Raw genomic sequence first — 20,967 nt, forward strand, 5'->3', positions numbered from 1 at the left:
CTGGAAAAGGTCAGTGTGCATCAAACATCTAAACACTAAAGGTCTTCTCAAGGACAAGCACTGTGGGACCCATCTTTGGGGAGAGCAAAGCAAGTATATCATCAATGGCCTAGTGGTAGAGTTGACAAAGAAGTTAAAGCCAGTCATCACAGCCTGCTGATGACTGCTATAATAAAGGCATATACAAAACGCTACGGACACACAGCAGCCCTAACCCTACCTGGGGAGGTCAGGAAGAGAAGTTGGAGGTAAATCTTGGAGGATGAGTAGGTGTCCCTAAGGTTGGGGAAATGGGACTGCTCACTGCAAGCAGTGGAAACATCAAGTACCAGGACAAGAAGCATCAAGGAGCATGGCCAATTCACAAAAGTGCAGGTTGTTCTTTCATGTGTGCCTACCACATACCACTTGGTTTATATACATCACCTCATTTTAGCCTTACAACACTCTGGGTGGTTAATAATCTCTGTTGAACAAAGAAACTGAGACACAGGGACATAAAGAAATTGGGCGAGTCAACACCTGAACTGAGTGAGATTTAAACCAGGTCTGCCTGACCACAAATAACTTACTCTTTCGCTGGACTAGAACACGCTGACACATTGACGTGTTTGACCACTTTCCTGAAAATAACTGTGAGCCAAGGAAGGGTTTTAATCAGGAGTAAAACAATTGGATCTCATCTTGGAAAGAAGCATTCCAGCAAATATGAAGGATAGATTAGAAGGCAGTAAGGCCTAAGGGACAAATCCCACCACCTGTTTTAGTAACTGAAGTTTTGTTATGCCCATTTAAGTATTTCCATGGCAAGCTTTTGTGTTACAATGGCAGAGATGAGTAGTTCCACCCTTACAACCTGCAAAGCTAAAACCATTTACTGTCCTGTCCTTTACAGGAAAAGTCTGCTGACCCATGTTACAAGCAATAGCTACTGTAGAAACCCAGGCAAGAGATGATGGAGCCTGAACTAAGGCATGGCACTGGGGATGGAGAAGCATTTGAGAAATTTAAGAAGCAGAGTTAATCACCACTGTGACTAACTGAATGTAACAGTGGTAAGACAGAGGCCTCTAGGGTTACTCCTAGGGTTCTAGCTCAGCAGTCTGCTTAGGTGGTGGGGCTAGGATGGGGTAGCCTAAATAATGGTCCCCAAATATGCCCATATCCTTATCTCCGGAACTGTGGATATTATCTTACATGACAAAAGAGACTTTGCACAGTGATTAAAGATCGTGAGATGGGGAGATTATCCTCAATTATTTGAGTAAACCCTAAATGTGATCAAAAGTACCCTTACAAAAAAAGGATAGGGGTAGATTTGACATAGAACAGGAGAAGGCAGTGTATCCATGGAGGCACAGACTGGAGTAATGCAGCCACAGGCCAAGGAATACATCCACCAGAAGCTAGAAGAAGCAAGAAACAGAATTTCCCCTAGAGCCTCTAGAGGGAGTGTGTCCCCACTGACACCTTGATTTCAGCCCAGTGAAACTGATTTCAGACTTCTGGCTTACAGAACTGTGAGAGAATAAATTCCTGTTGTTTTTAGACACCAGATTTGTGGTAATTTGCCATGGTGGCAATACGGAAATAATATACAGGATTGTGAATTTAGAAGAAAAAGATAATGAACTCAGTTTTAGATCTGCAGCGTTTAAGGTATCCTATGACACAAATAAAGACATCTAGCACAGTCAGAAAAAAAAAAAAAAAAAAGGATATGAACTCAGAACAGCTCTGGGTAGAATGCAAGAAGGAAGAGTCACAAGAATAAACCTTGGGATTACACAAGACAAGAGAACAGAGTGAGAAAAAGCAAGGGATGAGGCTCTCCTCCGGAAGCAATTCCAGTCAGATGCAGAAGAGCCCAAAATGCAATCTGACAGTAATTTACCTTACAGTGGCTTCTTGAGGTATACAGCAGCAGTAGTAATGTAACACGTAATATATGGAATATTTATGCGTCAGGCATTGTGCAGAATACTTTACATGCATTCTTACTAACTGCCCATAACTTACAAGGCAGATATTATTATGCCTTTTAAAGACAAGAGAAGCAAATAACTTGCCCAAAGTCACTCATCGGGCAACCAAAAGCCAGAATCAAATCATCATCATCTTAACTTAAAAGCCCAAAACAAACTCTAAGCTCCATCTAACCTTACTTTTGATCTAAGCGTTGTTTAAAGAAAAGCTATACCAGCATGACACGTGATGACTTTAATTCCACATATATCCCATATGTTAAATCCCCGATTATACTGCACTAGAAGGGGGCAATCACTGAAAGGCTAAGTGAGGTGGGTGAAGGCCAACAGACGTGGAATTTAGGAGGAAGGAAAAGAAGGGGTACTGGCAGCCACAAGGAGCGTGAGCTTGGAAGAGATCAAGAAGACAAAATGATAACCACGGGATAACTACTACATTCATCTGGGAACCTCAGCTACGTTGTGGGATGGCAGGTACCAGAAACAGACCATGAGTCCAGCTTTTCTATAGCAATTCTTGGATGGGGACATGAAACATGTATAAAAAATAAGCATAGGAAGGATGGTGATGAGAGATGCAAGACTAGCATAACGAATCAGAAAGACGTGAGGCTAGGTTCCAGACAAGTTTCTTACCCTCTTGGAGCCTCAATGTTCTCATCTGTAAAATGGAAATAAGACCCAATGCCTCGGATCAAATCAAATAATTAATGGGAAGCACATGGTGAGTGGCTTAAAATATGTCATTATTTACCATTACTGTTGTATTATTTTTATGAATATTTCTATACCTATTATAGCAATTAATCTCCCTATGCTTAAGTACCACTGCATTTCCATCATTTTATCAAGACAAGTGTGGTGAGCAGAAGAACGGCCTGGACGGTCAGGAGGCCTGGGTTGTGGCACCCAGCAGCCCACCTGTGGCCTCCACAGGGCCCCGGGTGGCACCTCTCACCCCACTCCCTTCTCCGGGACTAACGGCTTGCTCCCCAGGCAGGGTACCAGTGACAGGTCGGCCCCCTCGTCTGTGCAGCCCAGCGCGGCAGGGACATGTAGCCCCGTAGCCGGCCCGCGCTCCCTCCCCGGCGCCGGCCTCACCTTCTCCAAGTTCTGCGTGAGGCGGCTGATAACCTCGCGCTCGACCTGCCACTCGGGCTTCTTCAGCTGCTTCCTCAACTGTTTTTTTTGGCTCTGCTTGTGGCTGTGTTTCTTCTTCCAACGATTGAAGCTCCGCACCGGGTCGGGCCGAGCTCCTGGACCCTGAGAGGCAGAAGTTTTGCCCATCGCGGCGGTGGCGACAGCCCACACGGTGCCCAAACACGAGATCACGCCAGGAGGACGTACGGCACTGAGACGACGAGGAACCAGCGTGGGTAAAAGAGGACGACTGCGCGTGCGCGAAACCACGACCCGCCCCCGGGCTTTCGAAACGTGGGCACGCGCGGTGTTCACAGCTAGAAAAACGTGGGCGGTGATTGGCGACTCCGAATCCGCAGAGCGGAGCGGAGCAGGCTCGGGGGAAACGGAAATGGCGCAATCTGAGGAAGTGGGCGAGGTTGAGTGGCTCCTAAAGCACGCCGGCGCTTTAAATAGGCGCATGCGCGCTGGTTGCTGTTACTATGGTGAGGTCGTACAACTTAACACTTGAAAGGCCATTACTTTTCTCTGGGTTTCCCTTCGCGAACCGCGCTAACACCGCTGCGCGCCCTTCCAACCCCCGCCACACACACACACACACACACACACACACACACACACACCAACCCCCGCCACACACACACACACACACACACACACACACACACACACACACACCCATCTGTGAATTATAATTGTGATCCTCGTTTTGCATGTTTCAGCCCAGGGAGCCGAATGGTTTACCCCAAAATCAAACAGCTAGTTAACAACTTCTGATTTCTGTCCACTGCAGGGTACCTCCGTAGGAATAAAAATGAATATTCTGTATTCTTCTTATGTCCTTCTGGGTTTTCCCCTTTTTCTAGCCCATCAGACTGTAGCTGCAGCAGTAGGGAACTGGAGCAGAGTCAAATTGAATTGCCTTAAAAGGCTATCATGAAGACAAAATAAGTAAAAATAAAGAATTAAAAGAAAAGTTATTTGCAAGTTGGCCGTTTAAGTGAATTGGCTTTCAGTGAATTGGTTTTTCTGGTACATTTACCTAGAGCACAAATATACACTAGAGAGGGTTGAGGACAGAGTTGTGGCAAGGAAAACAGGGAAATTAAGTTCAAAGTTCACATGCAGAGTATCTGGACCCTCAAATTCCCCTTCCAACCCCACAAAGCCAGATGAATGCCCCAACCACGAGCCCATTCCCTAAACAGAGGATGGAGGGTGAGGGAGTGGGGGAGCAGGTGAACTGGAAAATCTCCACACTCAGAGTCACTAGATGTGGTAGAGAGTAAAGCTCAATATGGGGAGGTTATATAAAAGTACATATACATCCACTAAAAGTTAAAAATAGAACTACCACAAGATCTAGCAATTCTACTTCTGGATATACACATAAAAGAATTGAAAGCACGGTCTGAAAGAGACCTGCATTCCCATGTTCATAGCAGCATTATTCACAATAGCTAAAACGTGGAAGCAACCCAAGCGTCCATCCACAAATGGTGGATAAACAAAATGCGGTATATGCATACAATGGAATATTATTCATCCTTAAGAATGAAAGAAATTCTGACAATGCTACAACATAGATGAACCTTGAAGACATGAGGCTAAATGAGGTAAGACAGTCACAAAAAGACAAATACCATCTGATTCCACTTATATAAGGTACCTAAAGTAGTCAGATTTATAGAGATGGAAAGTAAAACGGTGGTTGCCAGGGGCTAGGGGGAGGTGAAATGGGGAATTGCTGTTTAGGGGGTAGAGAGTTTCAGTTTTGTAAGATGAAAAGCGTTCTGGAGGTTGGTTGCACAAGGATGTGAATATACTTAATGCCACTGAACTATACACTTTAAACTGGTTTAAATGGCAAATTTTATATGTACTTTACCACAATTTTTTTAATTATTTTAACTTTTTAAGGGTATATACAGAACAATGAGGTTCTCAACTCTAATTCTCACTTTTCTCCTAAATCTGAAGCAGCCAAGCATATACATGCCTCAGGCAAAAAAACTGGACCGTTTGTCTCTCGGGAAGCCGACTGGCATAAGAGAAAGACCTGGATATGATGGCATTTAGGCAGCGACCAAATAAATGGCAAGTTATTGACCTCCCCCGGCTCTTCAGTGAAACCTACCAATTAATAAGCCCTTCCAAACACTTGTTTCTGATCAGCCTTACTCAAATATGAAATAATAAGCAAACACCACCAAACATTTGAGGAAATCCTTTAACTAAAAAGTTGGAAGCTAAAACTAACAAATGAATGCAAAGAGCAAAATAAATCTTCAAAAATTAATATTTTTAGAAAGGTAAGACATGGTATCCATGTGTAAGAACAGAAACTATTCAGAGAATTAAATACAACTCAATGGAAATCATTTTGTTCATTATATATATCAAATTTTTGACATAAAATAAGAAAATTCGAAGCTTAATCATAATAAAAAACTCAATATCACATTCCAAAGTCACTAATGGATTTAATGATTTGTAATAAAAATAATTCACATCCTGATTGGATAAAATAACATTTTTATGATGGTTTCAATGCTTATTTACTCCAATAACCTGTTTTCTGTAGAAATGACCCCGAGACAGATGTTCAGTGACATTGAGGACATTAAATAGTTGTTAATACATTTTAATTTTCAGACTACATCCTCCACTACCAGCCAATATTCAAAAAGCTCCTGGGAATTCCCTGGTGGTCCAGTGGTTAAGACCCTGAGCTCCCAATGGAGGGGGCCCAAGTTCGATCCCTGGTCAGGGAACTAGATCCCTCATGCCGCAACTAAAGATCCCACATGCCGCAAAGAAGATCTCGCACGCAGCAACGAAGATCCCGCATGCTGCAACGAAGATCCGGCGCAGCCAATAAATAAATAAATACTTAAAAAAAAAAAGACCCCTAAAGGGCTAAAAAGATTTGGAAATATGCCTGGTAACTATTACTACAAATACAGGCAAAATTTCAGTGGAGGCAGGGGCTTTATTAAAATTTAGGGGGAGAAGGATGTAATATCAGTTCCTCATACATTATAACCCATTTAATATTATTCATCATTAGTTTCTATTTTAATTTTTACATAGTTGTGGTTGTTCATCATCAAAATTCTTCAAATTACGTATGTCTCTAAAATTTGAAAAGACCATTATATGCTTTCTGTATTTTAAAACTGTTTTTTAAAGATTATCTTATCTGCAAAAGCATAGAAGCAATGATACCCAGTAGTGATGAGCCCAACTGCCACCCAGATCTTGGTCTGTAAATATCCTTTTTTCCAATCAAATGAATCAGAGCTCTTTGGAGAAATAACTAATTCCAGGGATGGGGCAGGAAAATTACAGGATGAGCCTAGCATGTCTTGAGGCGCCAAAAATTTTTTAAAAAGAGTTCAAAGAATGATGGGAATAGAGGGCACAGTTCTATTTATTGACCTAGGTGCTAGTCATAAGAATGTTGTCCTCGTAATACTTCATAAGTTCTATAATTGTTTTATATAGTTTTCTATAAATATGTTATATTTTCAATAAAAATGGTTTAAAATATAAAATGTCCACACCAAAAGAGGCATACCAAAATAGTGCTGAGAAAATACATTTAAACCTAGGTATTTTCAAAAGTATATCTTTGGCTAGCATTCTAACCTTTATCCAGAAAATTTAGCTTTTAAAATATCGATAATTTAGGGCTTCCCTGGTGGCGCAGTGGTTGAGAGTCCACCTGCCGATGCAGGGGACACGGGTTCGTGCCCCGGTCCGGGAAGATCCCACATGCCGCGGAGCGACCAGGCCCGTGAGCCATGGCTGCTGAGCCTGCGCGTCGGGAACCTGTGCTCCACTACGGGAGAGGCCACAACAGTGAGAGGCCCACGTACCACAAAAATAAAATAAAATAAAATAAAATAAAATATCGATAATTTATAAAAGAGCATTGTTTATTGCCTCTAATTGAGTTTTAGTGACAGGATGACCTCAACTGGACTTTCACGTCGTTTATTTTTATAATGACTTCAAAATTAATATTTTAATACCCTTCCATGTTTCAGTGAACTAAAAGATAGATGTATAGTTCTTAGATGATATGAAAATTTCAAATGTATAAAAAAAAGATTTTTGCTGTGTTTTTCACCATTAAGTTTGAAGAACGTACAATAGGGATATGGAATTCTCTAGAATTACTTTTTGAGAATCTTCCTGTCAAAATCCATTTGGCTTTTCATTTACAAAATTGTGACACTATCATATCTCTGACTTCCAAGATATTAATAATAGTAGTAGTAGTATATTAATAATAATATCATTATTACTGCTGAAATTATTATTATTTGAACCAAATTTTTTTCCAAATATCAACCTATGAACCAGAAGTTACGTTTTTTTCTTAAGGATAGATCATTTTCAATTTGCCGTAACATCTTCACCTCAAAACTGTAGCATTTCAAACTTCAGTCAAGTAACAGTATTCTTTTTCACTGTCACAATTTCTACACTGCTGTCAGAAGCTTTTTTGGCATTTACTTTGAATTCAGCCTTCAGGGAAGCTTTACTTTGACCAACATGCTCTCATCATGGAGAGTATCATTACAAATCACAAAGATCTCTTCCCTTCACATGATTTTGGTTTCTGTTCTGTGTTTATAAGTAGCCCACTAGATATGTAGATCTGATAATTCTCCAGTTGTGTCATTTGGTGAGCAAAATCTATGTTCATATACAGAAAGAGTGGATTTTAGAAATCCACAAATCTAACAGTAATTGTTATCTCTTTTACATGGGTTCTATGAAGGTTATAACAAAAACAATTGAGCAATATTTAGCATATCTTGCCTTCTTCAAATAATCTCACGTAATGCATCTGCTATTGTGTTAATTATTTGGTTTTATATTTTACCCTCTAAGTATAGTCTCTATTCCACAGCACCAACAGTTGCATATATACTTTTCAAATCCAATTTCAATTTTGAATACTTAACATTTTGCTGATGTGCTTTTTCATTCTCTTTATCATTTCTAGGAACATATGATAAATGCGAGCCTTTGCATCCATTTGCATTTTTTTTCATTCTTTGATAACTTTTGATAAAAACATTCCTTCAAGGTACAATAAACAGAACCTAGTAAGTTTTCACTCTTTGAAAGAGTTTGCATTTTTTACAAAGTTTCCAAAACTTCCACGTGTGCTGTTTTTTATTGTTTAATTTTAGATTTCTTGCTTGTCACAGATAATTTCCAAGAAGAATGACCTATTCTTTAATATTCAAGTTATATGGCCATGTACCTGAGTTGGAAGAAAATACATGGGTACAAATGTATATTTCATTTTTTCTCTTCCAGTTTTTATTTCAATTCATGCGTCCTGATTGATATGGAGGTAAGTAAATTCCCACCCTGCTCTCAGTTCCACATTCTATGAAAATACTATTTTTTCCAGTACTGTATCCCCCCTATATTTTCTCAATTAACCAAATAATATTATTTCACTTTCCTCTATAATAGCTTCCTCTTTTTGTTTCCTGGTTCTATTAATATTTAAAATTATGTTTCTGATATCTAGTAAGAAATTATATGAGCTTTGTATTTTATCTCAAGATTTGTGAAAATTTAAAACAATATATACCCAAAAAAGCTGCTAAATTTCAACACTGATTATTTTTGCCTAATGACATTTTATAAGAACAAGGAAGAAGGGCTTCCCTGGTGGTGCAGTGGTTGAGAGTCTGCCTGCTAATGCAGAGGACATGGGTTCGTGCCCTGGGCCAGGAAGATCCCACATGCCGTGGAGCGACTGGGCCCGTGAGCCATGGCCGCTGAGCCTGCGCGTCCGGAGCCTGTGCTCCACAACGGGAGAGGCCACAACAGTGAGAGGCCCGCGTACCGCAAAAAAAAAAAAAAAAAAAAAAGAACAAGGAAGCATGTACCCTTGTATAATCACCTAATGCTTACCTAGGAATTGCTAAATTATTGTTATATAACATGTACTTTGGGGATCTTACTTATTTTGACTGCAGAATAAGAGGATCACCCCATTTTTTTAAACAAATCTGATAGTTTTAACAAATAACAAATGTTGGCAAGGATGTGGGGAAAAGGGAACCTTTGTACAGCGTTGGTGAGAATGTAAATTGGTACAGCTGGAAAACATTATGGAGGTTTCTCAAAAAACTAAAAATAATGAGGGAAGGGATGTGGGAACAGATGTATATGTATGACTGATTCACTTTGTTATAAAGCAGAAACTAATAAAAAAAAACCAAAAATAGAACTACCATATGACCCAGCAATTCCACTTCTGGGTGTACATCTGAAAAAAAAAAACAACCACTAATTCAAAAAGATCCATGCAACCCAATGTTCATAGTAGCATTATTTACAATTGCCAAGATATGGCAGCAAGCTAAGTGTCCATCAACAGATGAATGGATAAAGAAGATGTGTCATACACACACACACACACACACACACACACACACACACACACAATGGAATACTACTCAGCCATAAAAAAGAATGAAATTTGCAGCAAGATGGATGGACTTGGAGGGCATTATGCTAAGTGAAATAAGTCAGACAGAGAAAGACAAATACTGTATGATATAACTTATATGTGGAATCTAAAAAGCACTACAAACCAGTGAATGTAACAAAAAAGAAGCAGACTCACAGATACAGAGAACAAACTAGTGGTTACCAGTGGGGAGAAGGAAGGAGGGAGGGGCAATATAGGACAGGCGATTAAGAGGTACGAACTATCAATATTAGGTATAAAATAAGCTATAAGTACAACATAGGGAATATAGCCAACATTATATAATAACTGTAAATGGAGTATAACCGTTAAAAATTGTGACTCATTATATTGTATACCTATAATTTATATAACATTGTACATGAACTATACTTCAATTTTAAAAACCTGATAGTTTTACTATGTTATGTTTTAGAGTCAACTGCTACCAGTCAATTTTTTCCCAGGCACAGAAAGGATCTCTTCAATATTAGTTCTTTCTTTAAGTTTTTCTGCTCTCTATAATGTAACTGCCTCATACATTGCTACTGAAATTAAATATATTTAATTTCAAGAGAGTCCCATAGCAGCTGAATAACTTGGCCTAAGAAGCTAAAAGATGATTCTTAAGATAAGTCCTCTTGTCATGTAAAAAAGGCAAATAATTTATGGTAAATCAATTCAATTGTATGTCAACTTTTTTATTGAAAAGGAAATTAATAACCCTACAACAAAGTATATGTTTATTCAAATAAAGAAATCCCTCTTTTTCTCTTTATGCCTTATAAATATCATCAGTCTGAAGTCATTCTTAGGACACAATACCTCTATGGAATTTTAGAGGTTGCAGCTTAGGTTGGTTCCATCTTCTTTAACTCACATCCTCTAAAACCTGGCAGAGCCAACATGCAGCCACTTTAATCCCAGAGAACCAGAGTGTATGTAACATCTCTGAAATTTTCAACAACAAAAATATATTTGCCTAATTGGCTAGAACACATAAACTAGAAGGTCAAGAGGGTGGCCACCACAGCTGTTGTGTTTCTAACCTCTGCCAGGAGTCATGAAGCAATTAGTTTGTCTCTGCATGCATTTGTTCATTCATTTATCTAATTTTTGTGGGTGCCTACAGTGTACTGGATGGACATTGTTAAGCCTCAAGAATACAAAATGAATAAGAAATTGTCCTTGCCTCAAGGAGTTTATAACCTAGTATGATAGTCTCTGAAATTAGCTTCCTGAGAATCACAAAGGGAGTTTTTTTAGAAAATAGTGTTTCCTCAGTTTTACCCAAAAACATTCTGATTCTGCAAGTATGAAACGGAAACTAGGTAATCTGATGTGATCAGCCAGATCAATTGGTCTGCACATTGTTTTTTGGGAACCTCTGGTCTAATAGATTATAATTAATCATAATAATTGAAGCTGATTATAATTAATTATATAATTTGAATCAGTCCAGTTTAATGCCACTAAAATTACACAATAATAAAACTATGAAAGATTAACATATGAAAAGGAAATAGAAACGAATAAAGTCTCCATATGCCCTTGAATCACATTTGAACCATAGATAATACTACCAAGCCTAACAAAACCATCTCCACTCATGGAAGTTATCAGTAAAAATTAGCTCTCACCATAAAGATTCTGATAAAGAGGTCTACTAGTAAAAATATTTGAAAACTCAAGCCCTAATCATTTGTCTGAGATAAACTAAACCACTACCACTTTTTTCACTTAGTAAGGAATTGAACTTACAGTTAGTTCTTTTTAGTTGGTCATGGCCAGCAGGTGGCAGTTCAGGATAATGTACTCTCTTTCCCTTGGGATTAGACCAATTCAATCTGAGTTTTTAGAGCCACCAAGCAGTTGGTTTTCCTGTCAGTTTACCTGCCTTGTAACCATCAGCTTTTAGAACATGGCCTACAATTAGTACTCCTCAAATTCTCTGGAATACTTATGAATTCTTCCTTCCATCACATTATTTTCAAATAAAAGTAACTGCCAACATTTATTGAGCATCTAGTAAGTGTTATGTATTGCTAGATTCATAACATACATTATCTCTAAACCTTACACAGCCCATTTTTCAGATGAGATAACTGAAGCTTAGAAAGATTAAATAATATGCCCAGGGTCACCGACCTAGTAAATGACAGCACTGGATATTGTATCCCAGTTTGGCACTGAAAAAATTTTTATAATTTCCATCTGTTTTATCACTAGACAGCTTTCATCTATCCTGTTCTAGGAAGAAGTAAGAGCTTCATAAATAGTAGTTTATCTTCACCTGGAACTAATCTTATTATTTCTAACATGAACTGACTTTGGTTATTTAAGATGATCTCAAATCTAATTGTCCACTACTTATGTACTATTTCCATATATTTCTACGTCTTGCATAGATTAAATAAGAATCTTTATCAGGAGATTACCGGTTCACCTCTGACACATAGAGAGTTTGGACAGGGTAACTCGCATCCTACAACAACAACAAAAAAGCTGAACAAAGTGAAATCAATTACATTTCTTGGAACCGTGAGAAAACTGAGTTTGCAGGGCAAACTGCCACCCTGAAATCTGAAATACAGACAAACCCAAACACTCACAGCCAAGATCTGCCTAACCAAAGCAGAAGCTGCTGGAGCCATAAATAGGTAGGAATACTTGGATCATAATTTCGGTGAATTGTTGGACTTTGAATACAGATTAGCATAAGTAGGAGCCACAGTCTCAGGGTGGGTGGGTGGGAGAGAAGGACAGAGGAGGTGGCCTATCCCACCACGTTCTCAAAGTAAAGATCTGAGGGCTTCCCTAGTGGCGCAGTGGTTGAGAGTCCGCATGCCAATGCAGGGGACATGGATTCATTCCCCAGTCCGGGAGGATCCCACATGCCACGGAGCAGCTGGGCCTGTGAGCCATGGCCACTGAGCCTGTGCGTCTGGAGGCTGTGCTCCACAATGGGAGAGGCCACAACAGTGAGAGGCCTGCGTACCGCAAAAAAATAAAATAAAGATCTGAGAAAAATGCCCTTGTGTCCAGGGTGAGGGCTTAGAATAATTATTATGAAATATTCCCAAAGGCTTCTCCATGATAAAGGCCTACCCTCCAGGAGAAACAACTTTACCAGAGCCTTGTCCCAGATTCATGAGGGAAGGACATTCCTCTCACTCCAGCCCTTCCAGTCTTCCTGTCTTACCTAAAGTGAGGGAAGGACTATCTAAGAATAAATACTTGTGAAAATCACAGGCAAGAGACAAAGACCCAATAAAAGATTGACATTGAATTGGAAAATTATAGACCCTCCCCCTCCCCTACACTTTACCACCACTCCAGGAAGGCTCCAATGTAATAGTAGTGGGTTATAACTGAAAAAATCTGCAATACACAGGCTCTCTCTAAGGAGAAGAACTTAGGGAAGCCCAAGGTCAATAGAAGATATAAAACCAAGAACACTAGAGGAATCTGAAGCCTCTGGCACCTATAGCTACAGCAAACATTAAACAAAGCTCAACTCCTAGCCAGACTACCATAAACTCTCACACACCTCAGTTCCTAGTACCTAATACAGTGTACCAGGCTTCTGACAAAAAATTGAAAAGACACATCAATATACAAGAAAAAAGTCCAAAGAGGCAAAGCAAGCATCAGAACCAAACTTAGATATGAAGCAGATATTGGAAGTATTAGAAAAGGAATTTAAAATAACTATGACTAATATGTTAAAGGCTCTAATGTAAAAAGTAGACAACATGCAAGAACAGATAAATAATGTAAGTAGACAGAAAGATATTTTAAGAAAGAATCAGAAGGAAATGACAGAAAGAAATTTTAAGAAAGAATCAGAAGGAAATGATAGAAATCAAAAACGTTGTAACAGAAACTTTTTAAAAAATGTCTTTGATGGGTTTACCAGCAGATTTGACTGGTAAAGAATCAGTTAACTTGAAGGAAAGAATCAGTTAACTTGAAGATAGGTCAATAAAAACTCTCCATGCTGAACTGAATAGAGAAAAAATTGACAACCAGAAAAGTGAATTTAAAAACTGTCAGATAATTTTAAACATATAACATATGAACAAATGGAATGCCAGAAGGAGAAGAAAGAGAGAATAATAGAAATAGAAATATATGAAGTAATAATGGCAACAAACTTTCCAAAATTAATCACCCCAAACCACAGATCTAGGAAGCTTAGAGTTACAAAGTAGAATAAATACCAAAACCAAATAAACTACATGTAGGCATATGTAATCAAACTCAGAAAACCAAAGACAAAGAGAAAATTCTCAAAGAAGTCCAAGGAAAAAAGAAATACACTTTTCGTGTAGTGGAACAGGATAAGAATTACAGCTTCCAATTAGAAATCTTGTAAGCAAGAAGAGAGTTGGATGAAATACTTAAAATGTTGAAATAAAAATAAAATATATAAATAATTCTTTAAACTCAATGATAAGAAAATATCCCAATTTTGTAAATGGGCAAAAGATCTGCTCTGACATCCCATATAAGAAAACATAGAGAGGAAATTCAAGATGGCAGAGGAATAAGATGTGCAGATAAGCTTCCTCCCCACAAACACATCAAAAATACATCTACATGCGGAACATCTCCTACAGAACACCTACTGAATGTTGGCAGAAGACCTCAGACTTCTGAAAAGGCAAGAAACTCCCCACGTACCAGGCCATGTGGCTGACGGGGTCCTGGTGCTCTGGCTGGTTGTCAGGCCAGAGCCTCGGAGGTGGGAGAGCCGAGTTCAAGACATTGGACCACCAGAGACCTCCTGGCCCCACATAATATCAATCGGCGAGAGCGCTCACAGAGATCTCTGTCTCAATGCTGAAACCCAGCTCCGCTCAACAACCAGCAAGTTACAGTGCTGGACACCCCATGCCAAACAACTAGTAAGATAGGAACACACCCCACCCATTATCAGAGGGGCCGCCTAAAATCATAATAAGTTCACAGACCCCCCAAAACACACCACCAGATGCGCTCCTGCCACCAGAAAGACAGATCCAGCCTCATCCACCAGAACACAGGCACCAGTCCCCTACACCAGGAAGCCTACCCAACCCACTGCACCGAACTTAGCCTCTGGAGGCAGACACCAAAAACAACAGGCACTACGAACATGCAGCCTGTGAAACAGAGATTCCATAAACAGTAAGTTAAGCAAAATGAGAAGACAGAGAAATAACAAATAAAGAGGAAATGGGCAGTCTACATGAAAAAGAATTCAGAGTAATGATAGTAAAGATGATACAAAATCTTGCAAATAGAATGGAGAAAATACAAGAAATGTTTAAGAAGGACGTAGAAGAACTAAAGAGCAATCAAACAATGATGAACAACACAATAAAAAATTAAATTAAAAATTCTCTAGAAGGAATCAAGAGCAGAATAACTGAGGCAGAAGAACGGATAAGTGACCTGGAAGATAAAATAATGGAAATAATTACTGCAGAGCAGAATAAAGAAAAAAGAATGAAAAGAACTGAGGACACTCTCAGAGACCTCCGGGACAACATTAAATGCACCATCATTCATATTATAGGGGTCCCAAAAGAAGAAGAGAAAAAGAAAGGGACTGAGAAATATTCCATGAGATTATAGTTGAAAAATGCCCAAACATGGGAAAGGAAATTGTCAATCAAGTCCAGGAAACTCAGAGAGCCCCATACAGGATAAATCCAAGGAGAAACACGCCAAGACACATATCAATCAAACTATCAAAAATTAAATACAAAGAAAAAATATTAAAAGCAACAAGGGAAAAACAACAAATAACATACAAAGGGATCTCCATAAGGTTAACAGCTGATCTTTCAGCAGAAACTCTGCAAGCCAGAAGGGAGTGGCAAGACATATTTAAAGTGATGAAAGGGAAAAACCTACAACCAAGATTACTCTACCCAGCAAGGATCTCATTCAGATTTGACAGAGAAACTAAAACCTTTACAGACAAGAAAAAGCTAAGAGAATTCAGCACCACAAAACCAGCTTTACAACAAATGCTAAAGGAACTTCTCTAGGCAGGAAACACAAGGGAAGGAAAAGACCTACAATAACAAACCCAAAACAAGAAAATGGTACTAGGAACATACATATTGATAATTACCTAAAATGTGAATGGATTAAATGCTCCAACCAAAAGACACAGACTGGCTGAATGGATACAAAAACAGGACCCATATATATGCTGTCTCCGAGAGACCCACTTCAGACCTAGGGACACATACAGACTGAAAGTGAGTGCAAATGGAAATCAAATGAAAGCTGGAGTAGCAATTCTCATATCAGACAAAACTGACTTTAAATAAAGACTATTACAAGAGACAAAGGTGGACACTACATAATGATCAAGGGATCAATCAAGAAGAAGATATAACAATTGTAAATATTTATGCACCCAGCATAGGAGCACCTCAATACATAAGGCAAATGCTAATAGCCATAAAAGGTGAAATCGACAGTGACACAATAACAGTAGGGGACTTTAACACCCCACTTTCAACAATGGACAGATCAACCAAAATGAAAATAAATAAGGAAACACAAGGTTTAAATGACACATTAAACAAGATGGACTTAATTGATATTTATAGGACATTCCATCCAAAAACAACAGAATACACTTTCTTCTCAAGTACTCATGGAAATTCTCCAGGGTAGATCATATCCTGGGTCACAAATCAAGCCTTGGTAAAGAAAAAAAATGGAAATCATATCAAGTATCTTTTCCCACCACAATGCTATGAGACTAGATGTCAATTACAGGAAAAAAACTGTAAAAAATACAAACACATGGAGGCTCAACAGTACACTACTAAATAACCAAGAGATCACTGAAGAAGTCAAAGAGGAAATCACAAAATACCTAGAAATAAATGACAATGAAAACACAACAATCCAAAACCTATGGGATGCAGCAAAAGCAGTTCTAAGAGGGAAGATTATAGCAATACAATCCTACCTCAAGAAACAAGAAAAATCTCAAACAAACAACTTAACCTTATACCTAAAGCAATTACAGAAAGAATAACAAAAAAACCCCAAAGTTAGCAGAAGGAAAAAAATCATAAAGATCAGATCAGAAATAAATAAAAAAGAAAGGAAGGACACGATAGAAAAGATAAAAGCTGTTTCTTTGGTAAGAAGCATTAGCCAAACTCATCAAGAAAAAAAGGGAGAAGACTCAAATCAACAGAATTAGAAATGGAAAAGGAGAAGTAACAACTGACACTGCAGAGATACCAAGGATCATGAGAGATTACTGCAATCAACTAAATGCCAATAAAATGGACAACATGGAAGAAATGGACAAATTGTTAGAAATGCACAATCTTCTGAGACTGAACCGGGAGTATATAGAAAATATAAACAGACCAATCACAAGCACTGAAATTGAAATTGTGATCAAAAATCTTCCAACAAACAAAAGCCCAAGACCATAATGATTCACAGGCAAATTCTATCAAACATTTAGAGAAGAGCTAACAACTATCCTTCTCAAACTCTTCCAAAATATAGCAGAGGGAGGAACACTCCCAGACTCATTCTATGAGGCCACTATCACCCTGGTACCAAAACCAGACAAAGATGTCACAAAGAAAGAAAACTACAGGCCAATATCACTGATGCACATAGATGCAAAAATCCTCAGCATAATACTAGCAAACGGAATCCAACAGCACATTAAAAGGATCATACACCATGATCAAGTGGGGTTTATCCCAGGAATGCAAGGAGACTTCAATATATGCAAATCAATCAATGTGATACACCATATTAACAAATTGAAGGATAAAAACCATATGCTCATCACAATAGATGCAGAAAAAGCTTTTGACAAAATTCAACACCCATTTATGATAAAAATCCTCCAGAAAGTAGGCATAGAGGGAAGTTACCTCAACATAATAAAGGCCATATATGACAAACCCACAGCCAACATCGTTCTCAATGGTGAAAAACTGAAAACATTTCCACTAAGATAGGGAACAAGACAAGGTTGCCCACGCTCACCACTATAATTCAACATAGTTTTGGAAGTTTTAGCCATAGCAAGAAGAAAAAGAAATAAAAGGAATACAAATTGGAAAAGAAAAAGTAAAACTGTCACTGTTTGCAGATGACATGATACTATATATAGAGAATCCTAAAGATGCTACCAGAAAACTACTAGAGCTAATCAATGAATTTGGTAAAGTAGCAGGATACAAAATTAATTCACAGAAATATCTTGCATTCCTATACACTAATGATGAAAAATCTGAAAGAGAAATTAAGGAAACACTCCCATTTACCATTACAACAAAAAGAATAAAATACCTAGGAACAAACCTACCTAAGGAGACAAAAGACCTATATGCAGAAAACTATAAGACACTGATGAGGAAATTAAAGATGATACAAACAGATGGAGAAATATACCATGTTCTTGGATTGGAAGAATCAATAATGTGAAAATGACTATACCACCCAAAGAAATCTACAGATTCATTGCAAACCCTATCAAACTACCAATGGCATTTTTCACAGAACTAGAACAAAACATTTCACAATTTGTATGGAAACACAAAAGACCCCGAATAGCCAAAGTAATCTTGAGAAAGAAAAACAGAGCTGGAGGAATCAGGCTCCCTGACTTCAGACTATACTACAAAGCTACAGTAATCAAGACAGTATGGTACTGGCACAAAAACAGAAAGATAGATCAAAGGAACAGGATAAAAAACCCAGAGATAAACCCATGCACATATGGTCACCTTATCTTTGATAAAGGAGGCCAGAATATACAATGCAGAAAAGACAGCCTCTTCAATAAGTGGTGCTGGGAAAACTGGACAGCTATATGGAACAGAATGAAATTAGAACACTCCTTAACACCATACACAAAAATAAACTCAAAATGGATTAAAGACCTAAATGTAAGGCCAGACACTATAAAACTCTTAGAGGAAAACATAGGCAGAACACTTTATGACATAAATCACAGCAAGATCCTTTTTGACCCACCTCCTAGAGAAATGGAAATAAAATGAAAAATAAACAAATAGGACCTAATGAAATTTAAAAGCTTTTGCACAGCAAAGGAAACCATAAACAAAACAAAAGGACAACCCTCAGTGTGGGAGAAAATATTTGCAAATGAAGCAACTGACAAAGGATTAATCTCCAAAATATACAAGCAGCTCATGCAGCTCAATATCAAAAAAACAAACAACCCAATCCAAAAACGGGCAGAAGACCTATATAGACATTTCTCCAAAGAAGATATACAGATTGCCAACAAACACATGAAAGGATACTCAACATCACTAATCATTAGAGAAACGCAAATCAAAACTGCAATGAGGTATCACCTCACACTGGTCAGAATGGCAATCATCAAAAAATCTAGAAACAATAAATGCTGGAGAGGGTGTGGAGAAAAGGGAATCCTCTTGCCCTGTTGATAGGAATGTAAACTGATACAGCCACTATGGAGAACAGTATGGAGGTTCCTTACAAAACTAAAAAATAGAACTACCATAAGACCCAGCAATCTCACTACTGGGCATATACCCTGAGAAACCATAATTCAAAAAGAATCATGTGCCACAATGTTCACTGCAGCTCTATTTACAATAGCCAGGACATGGAAGCAACCTAAGTGTCTATCGACATATGAATGGATAAAGAAGTTGTGGCACATATATACAATGGAATATTAGCCATAAAAAGAAACAGATTGAGTTATTTGTAATGAGGTGGATGGACCTAGAGTCTGCCATACAGAGTGAAGTAAGTCAGAAAAAGAAAAACATATACTGTATGCTAACACATATATATGGAATCTAAAAAAGAAAAGAATGGTTCTGAAGAACCTAGGGGCAGGACAGGAATAAAGACTCAGTCTTAGAGAATCAACTTGAGGACATGGGGAGTGGGAAGGGTAAGCTGGGATGAAGTGAGAGAGTGGCATGGACATATATACACTACCAAACATAAAATAGATAGCTAGTGGGAAGCAGCCACATAGCACAGAGAGATCAGCTTAGTGCTTTGTGACCACCTAGAGGGGTGGGATAGGGAGATTGGAAGGGAGATGCATCGGGAGGGAATATGAGGATATATGTATACATATAGCTGATTCACTTTGTTATACAGCAGAAACTAATACAACAATGTAAAGCAATTCTACTATAATAAAGATGTTAAAAAAAAGATGTAAGATACAAAAAGGCATATGAAAAGATGCTCAACATCATTTATCATTAAGGAATTGCAAATTAAAACAGCAATGGGATACCACTATACACCTATTAAAATGGCCCAAATCTAAGAAAACTGAAAATACCAACTGTCGGGGAAGATGCAGTAGGGACTCATTCATTGCTGTTGGGAGTGCAAAATGGTACAGCTACTTTGGAAGACAGCTTCTGATAAAACTAAATGTTGTCTTACCATGTAATCTAGAAATTGTGCTCCTAGCAATCTACCCAACTGAGTTGAAAACTTATGTCTACACAAATACCTGCACGTAAATGTTTAGTCTTGTTTATAATAGCCAAAAACTAGAAGCAATCAAGATATCTTTCAATAGGTGCCTGGATAAGCAAACTGGTACATCCATGCAACGGAATGCTATTCAACAATAAAGAGAAATGGGCTATCAAGTCATAACAAGACATGGAAGAATCTTAAATGCATGTGACTGTGTATGTGAAAGAAGGCAGTCTGAAAAGGCTACATACTATATCATCTCAATTTTTCAAAACCCGTAGAACTTTGAAGCACAAAGAGTAAATGTCAAAAGTATGCAGAAAGGGGCTTCCCTGGTGACGCAGTGGTTGAGAGTCCGCCTGCCAATGCAGGGGACACGGGTTCGTACCCCGGTCCGGGAAGATCCCACATGCCGTGGAGCGGCTGGTTCCGTGAGCCATGGCCGCTGAGCCTGCGCGTCCGGAGCCTGTGCTCCGCAACGGGAGAGGCCACAACAGTGAGAGGCCCGCGTAGCGCAAAAAAAAAAAAAAAAAAAAAAAGTATGCAAAAAAAAATTGGGAGGCAGAGGGATTCCAGATGGACTGCAGAATGTGACAAAAGAATCTAAATGTATCACAAATGTTTGAAACAACCTCACTGAAGAGTGTAGGTGGAATAGGTCAGTGTTCACATCTCCTTGCTCTGTCAGTTGAGAAGCCCTAGAAGTAAGGACACTCCAATAGTACATCTAGTGCCCAGATCTTTGTTTCTAATACCATTTTCCAACAAAAGTAACCAGGGCTCTTTGGAGAAATGGCGATTCTTGGAGTGAGGCAAAAAATAGACAAGATG

The 20,967-nt window shown here is 38.6% G+C and overlaps 1 protein-coding gene across 1 annotated transcript in view; it reads right to left on the reverse strand.

Annotated features, from left to right (window-relative positions):
* Positions 1-3,290, reverse strand: part of DDX10 (DEAD-box helicase 10) — a 243,020-nt gene extending 239,730 nt beyond the window's left edge. Inside the window, exon 1 of the mRNA XM_079708600.1 lies at positions 3,090-3,290. Coding sequence (XP_079564726.1) covers positions 3,090-3,275 — 186 coding nt within the window. The 5' untranslated portion in view covers positions 3,276-3,290. The remainder of the gene's footprint in view (positions 1-3,089) is intronic.
* Positions 3,291-20,967: the final 17,677 nt, after the last annotated feature.

Source organism: Hyperoodon ampullatus (assembly GCF_949752795.1).
Source record: "Hyperoodon ampullatus genome assembly, chromosome: 7".
Taxonomy (NCBI): domain Eukaryota; kingdom Metazoa; phylum Chordata; class Mammalia; order Artiodactyla; family Ziphiidae; genus Hyperoodon; species Hyperoodon ampullatus.